General features: G+C 46.9%; 1 protein-coding gene across 1 annotated transcript in view; it reads left to right on the top strand.

Annotated features, from left to right (window-relative positions):
- NUP205 (nucleoporin 205) overlaps nt 1-23,556 on the top strand; it is a 967,082-nt gene that overhangs the window by 251,221 nt on the left and 692,305 nt on the right. The window contains exon 10 of the mRNA XM_086952983.1: nt 3,708-3,845. Coding sequence (XP_086809109.1) covers nt 3,708-3,845 — 138 coding nt within the window. The remainder of the gene's footprint in view (nt 1-3,707; nt 3,846-23,556) is intronic.

Raw genomic sequence — 23,556 nt, 5'->3', positions numbered from 1 at the left:
AATTATCCTTATGATGATTTACTCATAATAATCTATTAAAAAAAGGCAGGGACTAAACATTCACACAGCAGTATTAGAAAGTATACTCCACAGATCAATTTTATGTTGGTTTGCAAAAAGGTTAAAACAATTTATTACCTCCCAGTATGGGTTACAGTCTACAACATGATAAAAAACATTAAGTTTAAAAACCACCAAAGGTGGTGAAGCAATGATTATACAGTGGAACAAAAACAGTCGACGCGGCGTTTCGGTGTATTTCTAATTCTTCACACCTTCTTCAGGACTTTTGTAAACATATTCACTCAATATCTATAAAGTTAAAAGATACATTTTACTATGTGATTTCATATATATGCAAGAACCAACAACCTTACACTACTACTGCCTTGCTCAAACATTACATGACTCATATTATTAAGTGCCCTTTTTTTTATAAATCTAGAACCCCTAGACTAAACATTTCTTGATCAGAAAAACAGTTCATTTATAACATTGTTAATAGTATCTCATAGACATTATTTTCTATTCAATCCATGGAATTAGTGAGCTATCCATATTTGCCCTACCACATGTGGGCATTATTTGAGAAATTACCTGGTTTAATATGGACCACTTAATAATATGAGTCATGTAATGTTTGAGCAAGGCAGTAGTAGTGTAAGGTTGTTGGTTCTTGCATATATATGAAATCACATAGTAAAATGTATCTTTTAACTTTATAGATATTGAGTGAATATGTTTACAAAAGTCCTGAAGAAGGTGTGAAGAATTAGAAATACACCGAAACGCCGCGTCGACTGTTTTTGTTCCACTGTATAATCATTGCTTCACCACCTTTGGTGGTTTTTAAACTTAATGTTTTTTATCATGTTGTAGACTGTAACCCATACTGGGAGGTAATAAATTGTTTTAACCTTTTTGCAAACCAACATAAAATTGATCTGTGGAGTATACTTTCTAATACTGCTGTGTGAATGTTTAGTCCCTGCCTTTTTTTAATAGATTATTATGAGTAAATCATCATAAGGATAATTACTCGTCCGTCTTCCACCCCTCTTAGTACTAGTTTGTTTGGCCACTTTAGCCTACCATTGCTTAAACAGGGTTTCTTGTTTTCTGGTGCTCTAAGTCCGGTCCAGGGATACATGGCTTGGCAGTTCGGGCTGGACTGTTCCCATGAGGCACAAGGTCAAGACTGATTTGCATATGGCCATGTCTGAACTGGGGTGGCTTGGTGAGCAAAATAACAATAGATTAAACCAAGATCTGTGACTGCGGGTGAATGTTTTGCCAATGTGCAACATTCAGTCCATCATTCTGTGTTTTGCTGTTCGCCCTATGTGGGAAGGGTATGCCCAGACGTGGGTCCCGTGCTCACTACCCCACTGGAGTCAAGCTATCCTGGCTGATGACGGCTGATGGCCAGAAACCGGTCCTAGGATGCTTGATTCCGGTCAAGGGATGGCTTGGCAGTTCGGGCTGGACTGTTCCCATGAGGCACAGGGTCAAGACTGAATTGCATATGGCCTTGTCTGAACTGGGGTGGCTTGGTGAGCAAAATAATGATGGATTAAACCCAGATCTGTGACTGGGGTGAATGTGTTGCCAATGTTCAACATTCTGTCCATCATCTTGTGTGTTTTGTTAAGTTCTAAGTATGACACCCTAATATCACTTAGTTGTGCCACTTCAGTCAGTGCTCGACTTTTAAATGAAAAGTAAGTTACAGTTAAATAAATATTTTTCATGAAATACAGCTACTCAATAATAAACAGTTACTTATTGCCTCTTTCTAAGTAAAGATCTAAATAGGAATGTCTATCCGTGCTGAAGCTGATGTGGACTCAAAAGGTCAAACTTTCCTTTGGTTATATGTTCATGACTAAATTCCCAATACTTTCCTATGGTGCTTGCAAAGTTGAGCTCCAGGCCAAGGCCCAACATTCCACTGTGACTGTGCTTTAGGTCTATTTTTAATAGAAGCAGCTTAGTGGTTACATGGACCAATTGTGGTTGGGTACAGAAAGTCTTCCTTCATGTGTTATACTTAGCTGGTTGGTGTCATACCTCTTCAAGGCCTCTCTAGTTCTATCAGGTTCTTGAAATGGATCACTGAAGTCTTCTTGGCCTCTCGCACTGTTCGCCACCCTCATTGATGCACAAAGGTACAAGGAGGTGGTAAAGAAAGGCTGATAAAAGGTCACTCTTAACACATGGTGAAGGTCTAAAGGTGATCCTTGTGCCCATACACCAGTATTCCCTTTTTAAGACTGTATACAAGTAGAAGCATTATAGCTGTGTAATCAATTAAGTATTTAAGATATTCAAGTGCCATGGCTGGTGAGAAATACGCAGGCTACCATCTCAAAAACCATTTGCCACAATCAACTTTCTCCTATCCCAGCTGTTGATCTCCGGTACAGGACAAGGTCGAGAGTGAATGGGTGAGAACAAAGTAGTCACTAGCTCATTAGCTTCAACTTTAACACTTCGTATGGCCACATATGTTGATACATTTTGCAGTATTCAGTGTGGCATGGCCTTACTGTGACCAGACCATGATCAGTATGTCTGTGTTGTGGTAAAAAGGAGCCCTTCCTGAGACTACACACTACCTCCCACAGAATACTGTGGTGAATATTGTGTTTTTCTGTATCACAAATAGATTTCGGAAGCTTCTTATGCCTTGAACATACCAAGATAGTTTATCAAATTCCACACTTCTCATATTATTTAATAGTATATTAATAAACTCTGAGCGGATCTACCTTCATCAAAATATTTTGTATTCCGATCACTGAAGTATTTGTGGAAATAATTTGTGGCTACAAATGGATCCACGTGGATGCATCAGTAAATGGTTCTATAGTTTGGGGACTAGAATATATTTGCATATTCCACAAGCCAGAGTACAGTCTGTTGATGAAATAAATGTCGAGAGGTCCATGGTGCATACAAGGAGAAATGGCATCTATGTCTTACTCATTTGGTATGTAGAGCAATATGATAGTCAATTGTTCCACAAACTTTGCTGTTGAAGTTGGGTTTGTGGCAAATGTATTTATATGGGTTAATGAGCAGTGAAGTGTCCTTGACTGTTGATCATGTTTGTCCTTTCAAATAGTTGGCGGATTTCATTGACTCCAGTTGATCTTTCTACTTGTTAGTAATGACCTGTGCCTGGGGTGTATGGTTCTTTTCCTCTCATACAAGTGTTGTCCATTTTAGAACGAAGTAACAGTGAGGCTCTGTTTATTCTTTAACCCGTATTTTTTGGATTTTAACCTTTGTTCTTGATGATCAGTGTTTTTCATTTTTGGCTCTTTCTTTAGTTTGAACTACTCTGTTTTTGATTTTTATACTTGATTTAGTTTATTTTTTGTGCAGTGAAGCTGTAAAATTGTGTCAGCCTGAAATCCTACTTTTGTGATAGTGGAGCTGGTAGTTTGGATGCCACACTTGACCTAAAACGAATTCATGCAATATGGTGCACATAACTGACCTGCAATTTATTAATCTGACACATCGACCTCCAATTTGTCGCATTCTGCATCGCAGTAAAAAATTATCTATTCTAACATTTTTAAATTAATTTGCTTCTAAATGTGAAATGTACCCTTAACATTATAACATTGTTCTTTTGGCTGCAACTTGTTTTTCTGTAGCTCATCTGTTGAAACCTGTGCATTCACCACCTCTCGTAGGTTGCGGAGCTGTACCGGAAGGATCCATTTAACCTGGAACTGGGCCTTGAATACTGGTGCCCCACAGAGCCTTTGCAAAGTGCCAGCCTCATGGGCTCCTACATTGGAGTATCACATCAACGACCTCCTCAGCGCCAGGTGTGGTGTTCTACTGTATGGTCTTTGATTGAATGCATTAATGTTAAGCAGTCGGGCATGTCTCCCATAAAGCCCAACAATTTGACTTGATCACATTCTTGTTCATCCACAGAAATATTTGATCTGCTGCCAAACTGAATGTTAAATAAGCAGAAATTGTGTACCTAATAGAGCACATTGGAAATTTGTGCTGCTGTAAAGCATCATTAACAGTCTGGACATTTCTTTAGGAAGGGATTCCCATGTTCTTTACAGTAGTTTACAAAATTAGCAATTAATTCAGTGTCACTGTAGTATGCCTGTTTATGCCGGTATGTTTCCTGATCTGGCATATTTTGTTATTATTTTAGTAGAGCTTTATGAACCATCTAGAGGTTTTTAAATTTCATCTATCCTTATTGAAAGCCAACAGGTTGCAAAATCTTCCTTGCTTAAAGCAGAAAATGTTCCCTCGTCAACTCTTAAAATGGATTCCCATAGAATGAAGCTATCCTATATTCCATATGACCTGCTTAGTTCACAAATGCCTCCATTCTGAACCAACTAAATACCTGATAATGAAACACAATACATTTGGTGGATCTAGCAGCCTTGAAGCTCTGATCCTCTTTCAAGATCCGTTTCACCCTTACCATCTTAGCTGCGTGGAACGTTCAGCACCCAGTGCTAAACGTTCGAATAATGAGCGCTGGCCCCTCGGCCAACGGTCGTGCGCAGCACTGGGGAGGTAGCGCTCGCGACGACCGTTGGTTGACGGCAGCGCTTAAGGGGTTAAAATAGTCTTTGTTTGGCTGCACTCAGTAGTTGTGTAATTTTCGTAATTCTTCTTTGCATTGCTGTCAATTTCTTTGTCCAAAATAGAACTGAAAATGTTCCTTGCTAGCTAGCGTTTCTCTACCTTCAAGCTGATGTAATCGTGCACAACTTGTGAATTTGTCTCTTCTCATCTGTCCCTATTAATAGTTAGGGCATTATGACTCTACTACTTAATACCTTTTGTTATTTGTTTGGTCTCTCATATGCGTTTATATGTCTTAAAGTGTTTTACCTCGAAATTGCACTACTATTCTCTGTACCCTTTGTAAAGTGTTCAGATTGTAATTTTGGCTTTCTACATGTTGCACACACTACAAATAACTAAATTATATATTTCTTAAAAAATAAAACTAGTGCCAAATGTGTACAGCTATTTGAGAACTGTATCAGTCAGAACAAGATCGTTTTGGATTAGAAGACAACAGGTATAGCTATTGTAGGAAAGTGACCCTTTGTTACATGGTCACACCCCTTTTTGCCTGGTATCTGATGACATTTTGACAGAAGTGCACTGGATTCCTGCTATCTAGGTCCCCAATACAAGATCTCTTTACCTAAAACTGTACAATTGTTTCCCCAATTGGCAATACCTTTATCACCCCCTGTATGTTCCTAGTAAGTGGTACCCCAGGTAACTAGGTCAAGGTGGCTAAAGAGAGTTCCTAAGGGATGTAGCATGTATTGTCTCACCCTAAGGGACCCCTCAGCCACAACTTGCAAAATGCCATTGCAGGCTGTGTGACATGGTGCAGAGAAAAGTGAATAAACATGGCACACCTCCTGTGTGCCATGCTTACAGACACTGCATGCAGCACAGGTAAGCCAGCACAGATAAGCCACCTCTACAGCAGGCAGTACATCCCTAAGGCAGGGTGCACTATACTATAAGTGTGGACATAGCTGCATGAGCAGGTATGCTCCTGTGCAATCTGTCAATTCTTAGATATTGCAAGCGAACTCGGAAGATATTTTAAGTACATGTTCTGTACACTGGTGAAAACAAGTTCCCCAACGACATGGTGGCTTACCTGAAACTAGAGATGTTCTGAATCAAACATTTCATATTAATAAGCCCACACTGATTCCAATAGTTGATGTATTAATACATACACCCAAAGGGCAACTTAGAGGTGCCCCCTAAAAACCTAACAACTTCTAGTGTGCTGCCGTTCTGTTGAAGACCAGCCAACAGTGCCTACTTCAGCCGGATTTGATGGCACCACCTCCAAGCAGGATGGCTAAGTGATACGCATATCAAGGCAGGAGTCTTCATAGGCCTCGGCCGCCTTTAACACCAGGACAGGTGGTAACATTAGCTAGTTAGGTGTCGTGCCCCCTCACCCCCCCTGCCCGCCCCCCCTCTCACTCCCAGAAGGTGGCCTACCTGATGTGGACACGACTTTTAGGATTCCACCGCCTTAGTTTTGTTGGGATTAAGCTCTCTGGGTTATGCCCACTTCCCACAGGAAGTGGTCCTATAGAGGATGTAGACACCCTAAAGGTAAGTAACCTAATGGCTACTGCCTGTCTACCTGTAATGCCCCTAAATGTAGTATTTATTGGCACCACTGACACCAGGAACTTAGATTCAACGGTTCAAGAAGAAGAGGACAAAGAGCGCGGCAAGAAAGAGCAAGAACGGAAGACTGCAGTGAACTTCTGAAACCAAACCCTGGCTGCCACACTAAGTCTCGACAGTCGCAACCCTGTCAAGATCACTGGTGGGCAACCAGTACTTCACAAAATGCCAGCAACTCTCCCTTGGAGTAAAGGAGCTTGCTTCTCCCCCGCAGTCCCCAGGCACCAAAATGCAAAGTCAGGTCTACTGAGTTTCCGCTCCTCGGCCAGCCCGATGCAGTAGCCCTCAGGAGGAGGACCCTGTGCTTCGGAAGGGCAGATCTGTCCCCTCCCATCTGACATTAAGGCACCGGACCACTTGCAGCAAGCCAAAACTGTGAGAGTCCGGTCAGGGTCATTGGAGTCCTGAGACAGAGCAGCCGATGAGGGGCGTCGGCACCACAGATACCCAATTCCGGAGTAACCATCTCATGATTTTTCATTTTCAACGAGCGAGACCGACAAACGCAAGGCTTTAGGATGCACAGAGCCAAGCTGACCTTTCTATTCTGCACCAGAGCACCCCAGACTGGGTTCTGATGAACCGGCTGTGCCCCTTGTGACCCGAGCCCCCCGTTAGGAGTTCCCAGACTTGTCCGCAAGTCCTCCATTGCTGCCTGTTCTCAGGTGGCAACCCTTTACTGACCGGCGTAGCGCCGACTGCTGCCAACCCATCCAGCACCTCTGCACCTGGACGCCCCAAGGCAGGCAACGAGTAACTGCTGGTGTCCTTTGGACCCTGGCCCCCTACGACCCTAAGTCTCGAAAGAGACCCCCAGAAATAATTTGCAGATAACTTTGCAACATATGCCTTTTCTCCCATAGGGAAGCATTGCTGCGTAAAGACGCATTGAATTGAACTATTTACTTACCTGTAAAAATTCATAAATGCAAAAGTGCTTACTAGATGACGAAGGTCTTAGTGTCAAAATGTTTACAAAGATGTGACTTATTTTTAGGGCTTGCAAGCGAAAAGCCCTTTTACTAGGTTTTTAAAAATGGACCTTGAAATTCCACACAGCTTGTGCATGTGCATTTCAAGGTCCATTTTTTATTGGCTTTGCATGCGTGGTGTTTTTTAACAGAACACGCAATAGGCCATAGGTGGTTGCGTATTTCCGCCAATGGCCTATTGGTGTCTGTTACGCGCACCAAAGCCCATATGTCTTCAATTATGGCGGCCACACTCGGCCGCCATGATTGAAGACATATGCTCGCAGTGGCGCGCACGCGGCACCACTCACGAGCTTCTTTTTTATTTATTTTTTGGATCCATTTCACGGTCGAAGCAACTAAACGCTGACGTCTTGTTTTGGTAGCGTTTTGAAAGCAGTCATGTGACGTTCTGAAACTTGATTTATTTCAGCTTCATTATGTTATCCAGCTTGTTTAAAGTGATGCAACATTTCCACTCCTGCCCCACGTACAAGCAATTTGTCAGACACATTCAAATGCCGTAGGGGAATAACGTTAACTTACCAGTTTGATATGAATGCAATACACGTCAGAAAGTGTTTTAAGGCCAAATGTGTGGTGCCACAAATCTGCCTTGCCACTGTAACTGCTGCACCTTCCTGTCGTGATGGAAAGTTCTTGGTTAAACCCAGAATTGTAAAATTCCCAAAGCAAATTGCATCCTTCTGGTCCGAGTGCATTGCATCTTATTTCTTGTTTTTTCTGCAGTTTTATATAGCTCGAACTCGACCCGGAGGTATCCGGGCGCTTTACATGAGCACCAGCTGTTCCAGACTGGCACATCCATGTTTTGTTGGACGCGGGGAGATGAAGTGATTTGCCCAGAATCACAAGCGGTTGAGCAGCAGCGACTCGATCCTGGTTACCCAGCTACAAGGTCGTACGCTCTAATCGTTAGGCCACATCTAAATGAGTCCAGCCTGCAGGCACAGGGGCCCCTGCACTCCTGGATGTATCATGACTGGGTGTGTCATTACTGAGGGGGTCACTCCTGAGTGTGTCACTGGGGCGTGGGGGAGAGCAAACAACCCCGTACTGGTCAGCGTCTTCTATTTTTATGCCTATGCTTGTTTAAACCCGAGAGGCGCTTGGTGAGCACTATACCCCGACCTTGTCAATTGAGCTTGTGTCTCACTCTTAACCAACCAGCAGGAAGTGCGTGAATCTTCTGGGAGCGAGGGGCACTCATGGAGGGGGAGAGTGCATCCCCCAGGAGCACGAGAGCACCTGTGAGGCATGTGACAGTGAGTGCACGTGTGAGGGCGTGTAAGATCCGCAGAACCGTGTTTTTTGTCTTGCAGTTTTATATAGCTCGAACTCGACCCAGAGGTATCAGGGTACTTTACACGAGCACCAGCTGTTTCAGATGGCACATCCATATTTAGTTTGACGCTGGGAGATAAAGTGATTTGCTCAGAATCACAAGAGGTTGAGCAGCAGAGACTCGATCTTGGTTACCCAGCTTCGAGGTTGTACTCTCTAACTGTTAGGCCACATCCTAATGAGTCCAGCCTGCAAGGATAAGGGCCCCTGTACTTACACGCCAGAGTGTGTCACTCCTGGGCGTGTCACTCGTAAGTTTGTCAGTCTTGTGTTTCTCTTTTGAAGTTTTCACTCCTGGATATATCACGACTGGGTGTGTCATGACTGAGGGGGTCACTCCTGAGTCACTGGGGTGTGGGGGAGAGCAAACAACCTCGTACTGGTCAGTGTCTTCTATTTGTATGCCGATGCTTGTTTGTTTTATTGTCATCAATGGAAAAGCCCAGCTTTACTTTGATACTCATAGCAGTCCTGGCAGCTTCTTTTCCCTTTCTCTACTCCTTTCGCGATTCCTATTGAACCCGACATCTTCTCTGCTACCCCCACCCCCCTCCCAATGATGGAAGTCAAAAAAATCTCTACATTATTTCTTTATTAGGCATGTTAAAGCTAAAGCTTACATCATTGTAATTCCACCTACAGTTTGCACAGACAATCTATGCAAAGTTTTACTTTGTAAATGCATTTCGTGATATTGAATTCCCGGAGCCTCAAAGCTCATCTCCTCCCCACTCTCATCCTCCCTTCCACAGAGTAGAAAACAGCCCTGCTCCTGAAAGAACATTCTTATAATATGAAAGAATTTCAGTTCATTTGTATACCAAATACATTGTTGCAACATAAATATACCAAATTTAGAAATTGTGTTGGGTCATCTTGTGCTCCTTAAATAGTATTATACAATATTGTTTTTTTTGTTTGTTGTTTTAGAGTTTTATAAGGAGCAAACTCGACCCAAAGGTATCAAAGCGCTTTACATGAGCCCCATTTGCATTTGTGTTTTACTGCGCAGGTGTTTCCAGCATTTTTATTGACAGCCACCTATATGGGCCTGCAAACAAATGAATACGGTATTTCTTAGTTGTATGAGAATTGACACAAACAAAGGCCTTTGGATTTGATCAAAGATGTGTTGAAATATTTAAAGAATAATTTTTGCTACTCAATAGGCTTTGCACTGCACTGTTAAACGGGCGTGGTTCAGACAGTTCTAGAGAGGGCCTTTGACATAAGGAGGAAAGGTATGTTTACATGACAGGCAGAGCCCCCAGCATCTGCAAGTCTGTTTTTAGGAGCTGTCTGTGTTGCCAGAAGCATGCTTGAAGCATTTCTTCCATTCACTTCATGGAAATCAACAGTGATTTCAGCAGAAATATGTGCCTATTGCTATCATTTACTATAAACATAGTAAGATGGAAGGATGATTTAGCGAGTTTAACTGTAACCATTGACAAAGGAGGTGATTGAAAGGTCAAGCGGTCAAATCTCATTAAGGTCATGTGCATTCCATCCTTCTTGTTATTTAAAGCATTTAGAAATGGTAGGAGTGTACTACATATAATCAATTTCTTCTAATGACAAATAAGGTTTATGTTATGTTATGTTACATCTGCTTATATAGCGCGGCGGCTGCCCCAGCGAAGGGGCGTCCCGATGCTGGACTAGACAGGAGAGAGCACAACATACAGACAGGCTATCAGGTCAACTTAGCAAAACATGTGGGTCTTTAATGCCTTTCTGAAGGCAAGAAGGTCATTTATACTTCGGATCCACAGTGGTAGTGCGTTCCATAGTTTGGCAGCCATGTATTGAAAGGAACGTCCTCCAGTGCGGGCGAGTCTGACACGGGGAATCATGACCAGATTTTGTCCTTCTGATCTGAGAGCTCTATTCGGAGTGTACTGCGTTATGAGATGACATAGAATGGGAGGTGAGGATTTTTTTAGAATCTTAAAGGCCAAGCACAGGGCCTTGAAATTAATTCTCTTTTCCACCGGTAACCAGTGCAGTTTTACCAAGGTCTTGGTTACAGACTCGAACCGGGGAAGCCCTGTTAGGGCCCACGCTGCCGCGTTTTGGACACGCTGCAGACGTTTTTTTTTCCGCTTGATTGGCTCCCAGGAGTAAGGAGTTAGCATAGTCTAAGCGGGAAAAGATTGTGGCTTGGATAATTACCTGACGTGTAGAGGGGTCGAAAAATTTTAATATAGGTCGTAGGTTGTGTAGGATACCAAAGCTTGTGGCAGCTACTTTTTTTGTGTGGCCAACAAAACTCAAGGTTGAGTCGAACCACACCCCCAAGTTTTTTTCCTCTGCTTTGGGGTCGGGGGGGGGGGGGGGGGGGGGGGGGGGGGGCAAGAGTATCGGTCCACCAGTCCTTTCCCCAAGCTTCGGCATTTTTTCCTACTATTAACACCTCCATTTTGTCAGCGTTAAGTTGTAAATAATTGGCCGTTAGCCACTCAGTTACTGCAGTGAGGCCATGCTTGAAATTCAGTGCTCCTGCTCCGTTGTCATCACTCAATGTTACCACCAGCTGAGTATCGTCAGTGTATGACACGATGGAAAGGTCCCACCTCTTGGCGACCTCAGCTAGTGGTTGGACATATAGATTAAAGAGTGTCGGGCTGAGCCCTGAGGTACTCCCTGCATTATGTTACACTTTTTAGAGACAAATGGGGGGGTAGCTACCTGAAAAGATCGGTCTGACAGAAATGCTTTAAACCAGGCCAAAGCTGCGCTCTTCACCCCTGCTGCCTCCAGTCTGTACAGAAGCACCTCGTGGGAGACCGTATCAAAGGCAGCGCTGAGGTCGAGCAGGATCAGTGCTGCCGTTTGACCGGAATCTCTGATGGATCTGAGATGTTCTGTAACACTAAGAAGTGCCGTCTCCGTGCTGTGATCTGCACGGAAACCATGCTGGGAGGCGTCCAAGATGTTATTGGCATAGAGGTGTGCCGTAAGGATGGTGTTTACGTAGGACTCAGTGATCTTGGCAGGCCATGGTAGCAGAGATATGGGCCTATAGTTTTCAGGTTTTGTCGGATCTAAATTTGGTTTTTTGATTATGGGATTCACCCATGCCTGCTTCCATTTTATGGGGATTTCTGATGTTGTCAATGATGTATTAATAATGCCTCTTAGTGGTTCAAGTACTGTGGTATCTGCTTTCCTGAATTGCTCAGGCTTTAGGGGGTAGAGAGGAGATCCTGATTTGACTTTTTGACAGAATCCGTCAAAGACCTCCTGACTTAGCTCCGGGATGTTAGTAAGTTCAGATATAATTTCTGTTTTAGAAGGGCTGAGCATGGGCTTTGCGGGAAATACATTATAGATTTTTTCAATTTTTTCCACAAAAAACAATACCAGTTTATCGCAAAACATCTGTGATGCAGAGATGTTGACTTCTGCTTTTTTTAGTGCTCAGATCTTTCAGGATTTTAAAAATGATTTTGGAGGGATTAGAACTTACATTGATTTTGTTGGCATAGAAAGTTGCACGGGTTTTACAGACCTGCCTGTGATACTTTTTCTGAATTTTATTATATTGAGCTTTTAGGTCGGGGTCATATCGTTTCCTCCATTTACATTCGGCTATTTTACAGCTTTTTTTCAGGGCTAATAGCTCTTCGTCAAACCAAGGGCTTGACTCCTTAGCGCGTGCTTGAATCCAGGAAGAAGGAATCAATATATCCAGGGCCTGAGTTATCCAATTACAATAATTTTCGTAACATAGGTTAGTGTCGTCAGAGTGGGATAACGGGAGTTTTTTTAGCAGATTGGCAAAGTCTTCTAACCGTAGTTTCCTCCAGGGCCTCTTATACATCTTGTGTATTGGCCTGGGCTGAGATTTAGCCTGGTTGGGGATGGACATAATAGTTAGCATGTGATCCGTCCATATCATAGGTATAGGCAAGGACACCACAGCTTCTTCTATGTTAGTAAAAATGGGGTCTAGGAGATGGCCTCCAGTGTGCGTTGCTCCCTGGACCATCTGTCTAAGTTGAAACCCTGCTAAGTCTGCAAGCAGATTCGTTATTTTTGTCTCATTGCTGCAGTCAAAGTGTATGTTCAGGTCTCCGAGAATATTGAAATTCGCTGTTCGGCTGCCAATGAACAGACTGTCTCTAATAGTGCTTTTACAAAGTTGCTTTCACTTCCCGTTGTCTGTAAATTAGAATGCCTGAGAAGGTTAGGTGCGGGTTTATTTTAATGGTGTAGCGAGCGCTCTCGCAGCCTGCAATTTGTAGCCTAGTGAATGTACACTCAAAATGGGATCTGGTCATTACCGCTATCCCACCTCCTCTAGTTTGTCTGTTTAGGGAGTGGATAGTGTAGCCTGTAGGGGTGACTAGGTTAGCTACCGATGTGATCTCGTCTTGCATCCAAGTTTCAGTAATGAATAGAATGTCAAGAGAATGGTCCATAACTAAGTCATGTATTTGTGAGTAATGTTTTCCAAGAGATCTTACATTCAGTTGTGCAATTCTTACAGAGTCACATGCTGATGTAATCAGAGGAGGTTGAGGGGGAGATATATGTGAGAGTAAATATCCACACGCACAACGAATGCCACTTTGCACCAAATGGGGTTCAGTTTTTTTACAGGTCAAGTGTATGGTGTTGAAGCCCATCAGCTGCGCTTGAGTGTAGACAAGCTTGGTTAGCTCGATTTGGCCAGAGTCCCTGGCGAATGGCGACATCCTGGCGCGGACGGGCGCAGACGGGCTTCTCTTAGGCGCGTCTTCGCTGCACCCTTCGTGCGCCCGCTGCGCTCCCTCGCCCTTGCCGGTAAATATACTGCCGGCTGTCTAGGTTGGGGCGGAGCAACTAGACCGCTCACCCAACCAAGATGGCGGTTCAGGTTGGGACTATCAGGAAGTGAGTGAGTGGCTCAGAAAAATCGGGCTGTCCCCGGAGTCTCCCTCCACTTCGAACAGTCAGCTGCTGACTGGCGATGGAACGAGGAGTCTGCGGGTGCCGAGTCAACTCAGGGGCAGGGTGTATGCAGTATTAAAATCACAGAATAGGAATACAAACACAAGTATATTTAAAATCTATACAAATGTTTAAAATGATTCGCCCAGTGAATGATGGCTCCAATTCAGCCCCTGAGACGATTTAAAGTGCAGTTTAAAGTTAAAAAATTACAGAGCTGCAAATCTGGCCGGAGAGCGATAAAGTATGTCCCGCTTCTCCACCTAGTCTTCCATCAATGGAACAGAAAGGAACACAGGACCTCACAGCAAATCAAGAGAGTGATGGACTGGAGCCAATAAGATGATAATTGTGCATTATAACATTGCACCAGAGAACGCAATGGTGAATTAAAAGTGATTATTGATTACGTGCACTGTGTTTGTGCAACTTCCAGTCACTCCATCGTCCAAAACTAAACACCATGTAACCTACTTCAAGTTGGCACAGGGGCTCAGCGGCATTACTGCTTGTAGTAAACATGTTGTGGCATCTGCAAGTCAGTTTAAAATCCTTTTGCTGCACAAACTCCATATGCCTCTCTTATCTTCTTTTCTATCTATTCTGTGCAGCTCCCCCACTTTTCAACGTGCTACATAATTCCATTACACAAATATACTTCTCACCACAGAATTCTACGCCACACAATTCCGCAACTATCAATTCCAATACAACGCACATACATCCACTACACACCACATACATCCACCACACTCCACATACATTCACCACACTCCACATACATTCACCTCACTCCAAACCAAAACACATAGATAAAAGATATTGTCATTTACAAAGCCAATAGTTCTAACTCTCGTTCTAAATTGGTCTCAGATTTATTCTTGTGTGTTTATTCTTGAGTGGCTCATTTATTGCCTCTGAGAGTACAACAAATGCTTAGCACTACCCTCTGATATGCCTAACTGCTCGCCCACACTACCACAAAAGGGAGCATTTGGTTTATCATTTGTGCCTCTATGTACGAAATGGGGTTTGCCTGGACTCTTTACACAGTAGACCTTATTTAAGTCCACTATACAAAGAGCCAGCTCTTCCTACATGGGTGGTTCAGCGATGGGATACACGACTTCGTATTTTCTGATACCACTTGGTCAAAAGGGTACTCCATAAAGTAAATCCACAATTGACATTACTTAAAAATAGATTTTTGAAGTTTTGTTGCTTTTTACGAACTTACAAATTTGAACTGTTAGGGCTTTAGTTTGATTAAATCCTCCAGTCCCATTTTTTTTTAAACAGATTTTTATTGAGTTCATATTAAGCATATATTCTGTAACGCTCTGTCACCAAGAGTCGATCACCATCATCATTAGTCTGAGCATACATGCAGTCATTTTCTTTGGTTACATTGTAGAAAACAAGGAGAATAAACGAAATGCATATCAAGGATACAGTGAACTGGTCCCTCTCCCCCATCCCCCCACCACCCACATCTCCCTCCCCCCCCCTTGCGCGCTGCTGCCTGCTCTGCTAGATAAAACATTTTCAGTGCACAGTATAGCACATGCACTGACAATTGTACTGTATTGCCCAGGTAGTCCGGCTAAATCTGAGGCTGATTTGTGGTGTCCTCTGGAGGCGGGTCTAGTTCCAGACCACGATAGTCCGCCCACCGTTTCCAAACCCTATAATGTTTGAGCGGGCACCCCCTGGCCACAAAGACAGGCTGCTCCATCCCCATGCACAAGTCCATGCCCCGCTTCCATGCCGCCAGAGAGGGAGCTTGGGGCGCCTGCCACGAACGCGCAATGTCTCATTTAGCCAAGGTTAAGCCCAATAGAAGCAAATGACGCTTGTACCTGTTGCCTCCCACCCCTGTCATAACATGTAGCAGAGTCAGTTTAGGATCTCTTTGAAGTGCCCAGGCGAGGACTTCATCCAAACACCGAAGCACTCCAGTCCAGAAACTCTGCAACGCCCTACACTCCCACACTGTATGGAGCAGCGTTCCTACCTTCATCCCACACCTAAGGCAATCCGGGGACACAATCCGACCCGCCTTCCATAAACGCTGCCTAGTATAATATGTGCGGTGTAAGTACCTAAATTGTATGAGTCGCAGGCTCGTGGATATTGCAGCTCCCCTAGGGCTCTCAAGTGCCTCCACCCAATCCTCCTCATCCAGGTCCCCAACGTCTTGTTCCCATGTTGTTCTGAGGTGCTGCAGTTCGGTGGTACAGTGTCGGACCACGGATTGATATATTCGGGACAGTTTCTTGTCGGGCAACTCCCCCATAAAAACTTTGGCCTCTATCGGACTAAATTGAGGCAAATCATCCAATCCCGCTATATATGGCGTCAAAGCATGTCGGAATTGAAGATATTTATAGAACTGGGTTCTCGGCATCTCGTATTCTACGCGCAGGTCCTCAAAGGACTTGAGCACGCCCCTGGACATAACATCACCTAAGGTAGAAATGCCAATCGTATCCCATCCCCGAAATCCCAGCAAGGTGTCCAACTGGGGCAGGCGGCCATTGTGACAGAGTGGGGTCTCCTTGGTTAGCACGTTCCACCAACCCATCCTCCAGACCTGGAAAACCACCTGTGTGACTGATGGCAGAGCTTTCCTGAGCGGCGCTGAGTATAGTAGTGTATGGACGGACGCTGTGCCCATCAAAGCCCTCAACTGTGTAGGCGGGGTCACCTCTGTCGGCATACCACTAGTCGTTTAAAACCAATAAGTGGGAAGCCTGGTAATAGGAGAGGACATCTGAGGTGGGCAGGCCCCCGGTATAGGTTGACCGGAAGCAGGTCCGCAGGGCAACCCGCGCCGTACCCCCCCCTCCCACAGTAATCGGCTGAGCGCTGAGTTAAGGCGCCTGAACCAACTCTGCGCAATCAGGACTGGGTGATTCTGCAGTTGGTAAATCAAACGTGGAAGTGCCACTATCTTAAAGATGGCCGACCTACCATGAATGGAGAGTGGCATTCTGGACCAGACTTTAATGTCGTCTCGGGTGCGCTCCCACACCGGGGTAATGTTGCGTTCCATCGCAATGGAGGAGTCCTCCGACAGGAAGACTCCCAAGTATTTCATGCCATCTGTGTCTATCTGGAGCTCCCCTGCCCAGTCCCCAGCAGGCTGCGGGCCGCCCAGAATCCATAATGTAGATTTCCGAGGATTCAAATATAAACCAGAGGTTTCACCGAAAATTTGCAGAATTCGCAGGAGCCTAGGCCCGAGCGCTCCAGGTTAGTGAGAAAAAACAGTACTTCGTCAGCGTATAACGCTATTCTATCCATCACTCCACCCGCCCACTGGAAACACCGGAGCTGAGCGTCTATCGGCACCCACGCTGCAAGGGGCTCCATAGCAAGGGCGAACAGATATGGGGAGAGGGGGCAGCCCTGCCTCGTCCCCCGTTCGAGCCGAACGGAGCGAGAAATCACCCCCCCCCCACTCGCACCACCGCCGTGAGATCTGTATATTGGAGCCGCACATACGCCAAGAAACGAGGGCCCAGATTGAGACTCCCCAAAAGAGCGAACAGATACGTCCAGCTCAGGGAATCAAATGCCCTATCCATGTCGGCTAAGAACAGTGCAGCCTGTTCCCCCAACCTTCGCCAGGCCGACACTGCGACCTGCGCCCGTCGTATATTATGGCGAGTAGCCCGCTGTGGCATAAAACCAGCCTGGTCAGGATGCACCAGGTCGGTAATGTACGGCTTGAGTCTATTGGCGAGGGCCTTGGCTGGTATCTTGGCCTCTGTATTGATCAGAGATATCGGGCGATAGGACGCATGAGTCTCTGGGGGTCGCCCTGGCTTCAAAAAGACCACTACCTCCGCATGGCGCCAGTCCGGTGGCAGCGAGCCGGTCTCCTGCGCCTCCTCTATGACCGGGCGGAAGTGCGGGCTCAGCTGAGTCATGAAGTGTTTAAAGAACTCACTAGGGAACCCATTCGGCCCTGGAGCTTTCCCCGGGTTCAATTCACCCAGCGCTGTGGCGAGCTCCTCGTCTGTTAGGGGGTGATCTAATAATTCACGTGCCTCATCGGTGACGGCCCTAGGTGGAAGGTAATCAATAAATTGTTGTACGACCTCCGCTTCCAAACATTCCTGTGTCCATAGGGGGCCTCATAATGTGGCGAAGCTTTTGGCCAATGCCGCCGACTCCAATAGGGGCTCCCCATCGAGTTCCACTATCAGGGGCGGGGGCTGGGCGTGCATGACACCTTGGCATAGACGATGCAGCATCTTATTGGACTTATCGCCCCATTGATATGTGACTACGCGTGGCCAGCCATGCCTGCTTGGTCTCGTCCAGAAGCACTGCAGAGTATTGTTGCTGAGCTAGTACCAGCTGTCTCCTGGCCGGCCCCCCGCCCTCTTCTCTGCCCCTGCGTTCCAGCGCCTCAATATCTGCCTTGCGCCGCACTAGGTCCCTACGCCTCTCCTTACGCGCAGCCGCGCACCATGAGATGTCCACACCGCGCAGTGTGGGCTTCATCGCCTCCCAGAGCATCGCCGCGGAGTCCACCGCGCCCACGTTCACCGAAAGGAAATGAGCAAGTTCACATGTCATATGGGCCCGGTAAGACCCCTGCGTCAGTTGCCACGGTGACAAACGCCCTTGAAGGGCTGCCGGGCTCGCCCAGTATCAATTATTACATAAACCGACGAATGATCATACGGCGCCCTTGGCAGGATGTCGGCAGACAGTACCCTATTCGCCATGCCCCTTGGAACGAAAATGTAATTCAGACTGGAGAAGGAGTCTTGTGCTGCCGAAAAATGTGTACTCCCTGCCCGAGCCATGCTTGTGTCTCCACATGTCCACCCAAGCAAGACCTGTGACTGGGGCCCGCAACCGGGACGTGTGGCTGTCCCCACCCGCCGCGCCACGATCGCCATCTGCGCCGCGACATCTATCATTTGCGACATCCATCACGTCGTTCCAATCCCCTCCCACAACGGACAGGGCGTCTGGCAGGTCCACCCACAAGGAAAGCAGTTTCTCGACCAGGGGCCACTGTAGCGGAGGCGGGGCGTATACACTACCAAACAGGACTGGGTCACCTCTAATCTCTCCATGTACAAAAGCAAATCTACCCTGTGGGTCAGTCCATGTGCGTTTATGTGTAAACGGGACCCCACGGTGGACAAGAACCGCCACCCCCCGTGATCCTCTCGTGAACCCCGAGTGGTATGTGTGTATGAACCCATTTCTCTGAAGGCACAGTGCCTTGGTACCGAGCAGATGTGTTTCCTGCAGGAGGAGTATGTCCGTCCCCCTCCTCTTAGCCCATGCAAAAACAGCCCCCGCTTCACTTTATCCAACAAGCCCCGCACATTCCAGCTCATGATCCGTGTCCCACCCGGGCCTAACCGCACTCCCTCACCAACCACAGCCTTTTAAGTTGTGCAATGTGTTGCAGCCCCTACTTCTCCCTGCCCACCCCCCACCTCCCAAACGTGGAAGCACCTGTCTTGGTCGGAGCATGATCCCGGCCCCAACTGGGAGCCAAGTACCATCCCCTCCAATTGAAACCCTCGCAGCAGCCCATATGGAACTAGGCCGTCGCCCCCTCCCAACCAAACCCTGGGGTCGTCAGCCTCGACAGCATTGCGACTGGTCACTTTAAATAGAACATTCAAGCAAGTTATTAGTCAGGTCTCACAAAAGTCAAGACACATCTTCCTGGGCGTCCGGGGCTCCCCCATCTCGACGCGTGGTTGATCCAGATTTCGAGCTGTGGCTTCAGCGCGAACGGCTCTGCGCTTACGCTGACCCTCCAGGCCTCCCCCGGCCGGATTACTCGCAGAGGAGTCAGACTCCCCTCCCTTCGCCGTGTTGGCTCGAATTTTTACAGTCTCATGAGTCCATTGGAAGACCTCCTCCGGGGTGTCAAAGAAGGTGCGGGATTAAAATATCACCCGCAACCTTGCAGGATAGAGCAGCGCGTACTGCAGCTGCAGACCCCTGAGACGGGCCTTGGCCGCTGCGAAGGATTGGCGTTGTTGTTGCACTTGTTTGGTATAGTCCGGAAAGATCAGGATACTGGCGTTCTCATATGTCAGCTTGCCCTTTAGCCTTGCCTGCTTAAGGATCGTATCCCTGTCTGCATAGTTCAGAAGTTTAGCGATCATAGGACGCGGGCGTGCACCAGCCAGCGGTTTTTGTGTCAGCGCCCGATGGGCCCTCTCGATCACAAAGCAGCGAGAGAGAACTTCAGGTGGAATCCAGCTCGCTAGCCATTGTGTCAGGATGCTCTCAGCGTTAACTTTCTCACAGTCTTCCGGGAAGCCAATAAACCTTAGGTTACTACGCCGTGCCCGTCCCTCCGCCTCCTCCGCCCTTTGGACAAGGCCCTTCTGCGTCCTCTCCAGGACCAGGACTCTCTTCTTCAGGGAAGAAACATCGTCCTCCACCTCTGTTATGCGTGTCTCTGTGCCCGCAATACGCTCCACAGCGTTCCGCAGGTCTTGTCGGAGGAGCTTGACGTCCGAGCCCACTGCCCCAATCTTGGCGTTTAAGACGTCCCACGATTGTGTGATCGCATCCATGAGTGCTGCATTGTCCAGTACCTGTGCCGGCGTTCCTTTCGCGCCGGCCGCCCCCGTAAATTTGTCGATGGGCCCCTGCTTACTCTGGCCATCGCCACCTCTCATCATGTTGCTCTCGGTGTGCGGCTCGATCACGTCACGAGGCCCCCGGTCCAAATATGCCCGCCAAACGTCCGACTCCTGCCCCAGAGATGGTAGGGGGGAGGAGGTATCGGGCACTCCACAAGGGTCCCCAGCGCCGGCGAGTGGGCCCCGACCGCACCAACCGGCACGCACACCCCGGCGTCGCCGGTCTCCAGATCAATCCAGGCTCAGCGCCACCAACAGCGTCCCACCGGGGCCCGACACGACCCCCGAGCACTTGTCTCTGGCCGCCACGGCCCCACTCGTGGTAGCACTGACCTTTGTATCAGTAGCGTCTCATCTGTTCAGGCGCGCCCTTCAGTGATCAGGCGCCGCCCCTCCACGTCCGTTCGATAGTTTCACCGCTCCGTGTGTATCCGGTGACACCAAACCAGGGCCCCCGCTGGACTCAGCTCGCCTAGCACCATCCGCCGTCGTTCCGCAGGATGTGTTGTCCGTGGATGCTCCGGACCCCGGAAGATGCGACTGGTCCGCGCCACCTTTGCCCACGGCGCAACTGCTCCAAGCCGTCGGGCCACGCCAAAATCGAGGCCCCAGCTGTGTAGGCCGCTCCGGAGCGCTGCATTCACGGGCGACGCCCTGGCCGCTTGAATCAATCCCACGCCACCACTCTCAGGCAGGGGATGGCCACCGGGGTCAGGCACCGATCCGGATAGTCTGGACCTGTTTACAAGGACTAGGGCAGGATATTCTTACAGGATTTCAACAAGGCTGGTCGGAGCTCGCGCTCTACACGACTGTCATGCTCGCTGGCTAAGCCACGCCCCCCTCAGTCCCATTTTATTAAATTTTTTTTAAGTATCCTAGACCGTAAGGCCTTGAAAAATATAGTCTGCTAGATATTTTCTAACCTTCTAAAACATAACATAACGTGTATTTGTAAAGCGCATGTTCACCCAGAGGTATCTTGACGCTCAATAACAGATGTTTCTTGTTACCCAACTCAATGGTACTCATTTTGTTGACCTCAGATGGATGAAAGGTTGAGTGGACCCGCGGGGATTTGAAACTGTGACCATGAGGTCGTACACAGGCCCCTGCAGTGGAGACATTCGTCCACTGAGCCCCCAAAAAGGTCCCAACTTATGTACCGTATTTTCCGGCGTAGAAGACGACCCGGCGTATAGGACGACCCCCTACTTTTCTTGACAAAATGTAGGTTTCGTGCTATACTCGCCGTATAAGACTACCCCCACTTCTTAACATCCTACAGTCCCCTTTCTATCTCCATGGACTGAGGAGATCATGTGGTACTGACGCTCCTCTCCTTCCGATGAGCGTAAGAATTATGGAAGGAAAGAGAGATCAGCACATGTGGAGGAGCGCCTCGTCTGCCTGGGGATGTGCAGCTGCAGTCTAGGTAGGGCTCACGGCGCCATTTGTTTGCTTTTGATACTTGCGCAGTGTTTGAGTTGCCTCTGGCTGGCGAGGGGCTGATATCGTAACTGTAATTTATTTTCAAGACCGCTTTCAGTGCCTGGCGAAGGGCTGATATCGTGTTGTTGCACAGTGCCACCATCGCCTACGTTCTTCGTTCTTGTGCTGGAGTTCCCTAAGCGGCACCATTTTCAATTGAGAAGCGGTCTGACACCTTCGGGTGAAGTCCGCGCTATGTAAAACATACCGTCAATTTTTTGTATCCGGCGTATAAGACGACCCAGACTTTCCAGAACATTTTAAGGGGTTAAAAAGTCGTCTTATACGCCGGAAAATACGGTAATACCATGTCTGAGCTGAGGGTACTACCAAGATGCTCAACCTGGTTCCCTACAAGAATCTTAAGTTGGCCTAACGTAGACCTCTACAAAGCATGGAACTTTGCCATGGGGTCTAAACCTAATGATGCTCATTTACAGACCCTGCTTGCTTAGCATGATAGAGCCTTGGTAATGAAAGAAAGCCCTGAAAATGTAGGGAATGGAGATGTTAGCGAGGATGATGAGACCTCAACCACTCCCCACCCCAGCACCGCCTCGAATGGTAATACTTCTGGTAGTACCCTATGTAGGAAACTGGCTCTATATATACTAAACCAAAATGAGGTATAGTGTGTATAGAGACCAATTGACCGCAGAGATAGGTAGAGGTTTAAGTTAGATCGAACCTCACTCTCTAATTGTGGTAGAATGGTCTAGCAGTTAGGCAGTATCAGAGGATAGTGTTCAGCGTTTGATGTGCACACTCAGTCAGCAAGTGAATTCACACACTCAATAATTGAACTCTAGGTCAATTGTATTTGTATAAATATATATACTTTTGTTTTATTTTTAGAACCAAGCAAGCCTGGCACAGGCAAGCATTAATTAATTTTCAGTAAAAAGTTACTGGATATAGAACAGTTTAAAAATGCAATAGAGGTTGTACTTTGTTTGATTAACAGGGGATACAGTAGGGTGCACCACTTAGCAAATACAGTACCTTGAAATGAATAGGCTTTTTCAGTAATTTACAGGTAAGTTACTTTTTTACGTTACTTTTCTGACTCTGTGCTGGATACCTTGACTCAGCACTGGGACATTTCCTGTAACCAGGTAAGTAATTAATTATGTTTTGGTTATTTGCATGATTTTTAAAAAATATTTTCAGATTTCAGAACTCCACACAGTTGTATTTTGGAAGAAAAACAGTGCATTGAAATGAATAGGCTTTTTCAGTAAATTTCAGGTAAGTTACTTTGTACGTTACTTTTCTTAACCCCTTAAGTGCTGCGTCGGTGCGTTGGCCGACGGCAGCACTACCTCCCCAGTGCTGCGCACGACCATTGGACGTCCATTCAGCACTAGTTCCAATGGACAGCGCAGCACTGGGGAGGGATGTTTACTAGCATCTATGAGGTTAATTAGTGCTGGATACCTGGCTTCAGCACTGGGACATTTCCTGTAAACAGGTAAGTAAATACGTTTTGGTTATTTGTGAGATTTGTAAGGAATATGTTTAGATTTCAAAACTCCACACGTAGAAACATTTTGGAAGAAAATTGTCAACGTTATCCTATGGAGGAAAACAAGTAAATGGTTCACAGGTAAGTAATCGACTGTGAAAGTTAAGGTTCTGGGGTTAAATTCGGGGGTGGGGGGGCAGGGTCAGTGATTCACTTCTGTTGCGGCCCAATGTTATCCAATGGGGGATAAGGGGCCTCTGGTTGGTTGCTGCTGGCAAGCAGGCCACTGTGCTCTGGGAGCAAAGCCCCCAGGGTTGAGGTCAGGGCAACTGGGGAAACAAAGTAGCACAAAAGGTGCACCCTCAGCGGCACTGGGGCGGCCGGGTGCAGAGTTTTGTTTCGACATCGGGCTCCCTGTTTTCTATGGAGAACCTCTGGTTTGCAA

This window comes from Lissotriton vulgaris, chromosome 1_2 (genome assembly GCF_964263255.1).
Source record: "Lissotriton vulgaris chromosome 1_2, aLisVul1.2, whole genome shotgun sequence".
Classification (NCBI taxonomy): domain Eukaryota; kingdom Metazoa; phylum Chordata; class Amphibia; order Caudata; family Salamandridae; genus Lissotriton; species Lissotriton vulgaris.
The sequence above is the reverse complement of the archived record's forward strand: the minus strand, read 5'-3'. Positions and strand labels throughout refer to the sequence as shown.